General features: G+C 44.8%; 1 protein-coding gene across 1 annotated transcript in view; it reads right to left on the reverse strand.

The window, feature by feature from the left end:
* MEIOB (meiosis specific with OB-fold) overlaps positions 1 to 2,048 on the reverse strand; it is a 40,746-nt gene that overhangs the window by 7,715 nt on the left and 30,983 nt on the right. The window contains exon 11 of the mRNA XM_017510813.2: positions 848 to 1,031. Coding sequence (XP_017366302.1) covers positions 848 to 1,031 — 184 coding nt within the window. The remainder of the gene's footprint in view (positions 1 to 847; positions 1,032 to 2,048) is intronic.

Here is a 2,048-nt window from a genome sequence, read left to right on the forward strand (position 1 = left end):
ACGCGCCACCATGCCCAGCTAATGTTTTGTATTTTTGGTAGAGACGGGGTTTCACCATGTTGACCAGGATGGTCTCGATCTCTTGACCTCATGATCCACCCGCCTCGGCCTCCCACAAGCGCTGGGATTACAGGCTTGAGCCACCGCGCCCGGCTTAATTTTTGTATTTTTAGTAGAGACAGCGTTTCACCACCTTGGCCAGGCTGGTCTCAAACTCCTGACCTCAGGTGATCCACCTGCCTTGGCCTCCAAAAGTGCTGGGATTACAGGTGTGCACTGTTGCGCCCGGCCTGTTGTTTTTTGAGACAGAGTCTTACTCTGTCACTCAGGATGGGGTGTAGTGGCGTGATCTTGGCTCACTGCAACTTCCACATCCTTAGTTCAAGTGATTCTTGTGCCCCAGCCTCCTGAGTAGCTGGGATTACAAGTGTGCATCACCATGCCGGGCCAGTTTTTGTATTTTTAGTAGAAACAGGGTTTCGCCACATTGGCCAGGCTGGTCTCAAACTCCTGACCTCACGTGATCCACCCTCCTTGGCCTCCCAAAGTGCTGGGTGTTTTATAGGCATGAGCCACTGCGCCCAGCCCTAAACCATCATGTTTATTTCTCCATTTAGCCTAGTGGCCTCAGTCATTATCATAACAGTAAATATTAGCTAGGATTTTAACATAAAATATGTAACATTTGTTCATTAAAGCAATGTGTGCTTAAAGCAAGATGATTTTTTTCCCAGACCGGTTTATTAGTGAATTAATTTCTATCAAATGTTTGACAAAACCTATATTTTTTGGGAGAAAGCATTCACTTTGGAAATACTCTAAACATTTCTTCCTTTTTGCTATTTACCGTGCAGCCCAAAGTCTCCTCAGCAACATTTCCTGTGAGACTACAGGAATGAAGGGTACCTGTGTGATCAGTCAGATCGATCAGCATTTCAAAACTGACAAAGACAGATTTAAAGTCCAAGGAGTTTTTGTTACAAGTTGTGCACATGTTAGATGCTTCATTTACAATATAACCACAGCTGGAACTGAAAAGAAACAGATGATGATAAAATGTGATGGCTCTAAGTGACAAATTTCATCTTTAGCAGAAAAAGAATTATCACTAAAAATTCTAAGTCAGTGTGTGGAAAACGTACTGAGTGTTCAGTGCTGTGTAGAGTACAACACAGTCACAAAAAACAGTAAAACACACTTTCTACACAGCGATTCTCAGGATTCATCTAAAACTTCGTACACCAGTCCTCTCTCTGCCCTCCCTTCTTCCCTCCCTCTGCCAGTTCCGCCAAGCCCTCAAGGTCCAGCCCAGCCTTATTTCCCTGCTGGAGCCCTCCCTTCCTCCATCCCAGCCGGCACTGTTCCCTCCTGGAACAGCAGCCGAGCGCACGCCTCTGGAATGACTCGTGCTGTTGCATCAGCTCATTTTCTTCTCACTGATTGGGACTTTGAGGGCAGGAACTGTGTCTTGTGCCTGGAAAGCACGAATTCAACAGGTGCTCACTGGATGGTCCTGCACAGGGTCTTCTCTACAAATACAGAAAGCCCTGCAAAGCTAACCAGGTGGCACCCAGATGCCACTAACACTGCTGGTGATACACTTGCCTCCCTTTCAGTGGTTTATGCTATTCAGTAGTTCTGGAGCAAGCCTGACTTCAGCAATTTTGAATAGGGAGCCTAATTCAAGTTTCTCAAATAGAGGAAATGAACTAAAGATAGTGGTTTCTTGTCTGGCCACAGATCACTTGGTTTAGCAAATTTTAGATGCTTTTCCTCAGATAATAAATGTACAGGGAAAATTTTTTTTAATTTTTGAAAACTATTTTCCAAAAAATGAACACAAGGCCCTATAAAGCACGTTACACATTAGTTTTTTCAACTTTAATACCACATCATAAAATGTTTTAAAAATTCAGAGGTCAGGCCGGACGTGGTGGCTCAAGCCTGTAATCCCAGCACTTTGGGAGGCCGAGGCGGGTGGATCACGAGGTCAAGAGATCGAGACCATCCTGGTCAACATGGTGAAACCCCGTCTCTACTAAAAAAAT

Source organism: Cebus imitator, unplaced genomic scaffold (assembly GCF_001604975.1).
Source record: "Cebus imitator isolate Cc_AM_T3 unplaced genomic scaffold, Cebus_imitator-1.0 Scaffold444, whole genome shotgun sequence".
NCBI lineage: Eukaryota > Metazoa > Chordata > Mammalia > Primates > Cebidae > Cebus > Cebus imitator.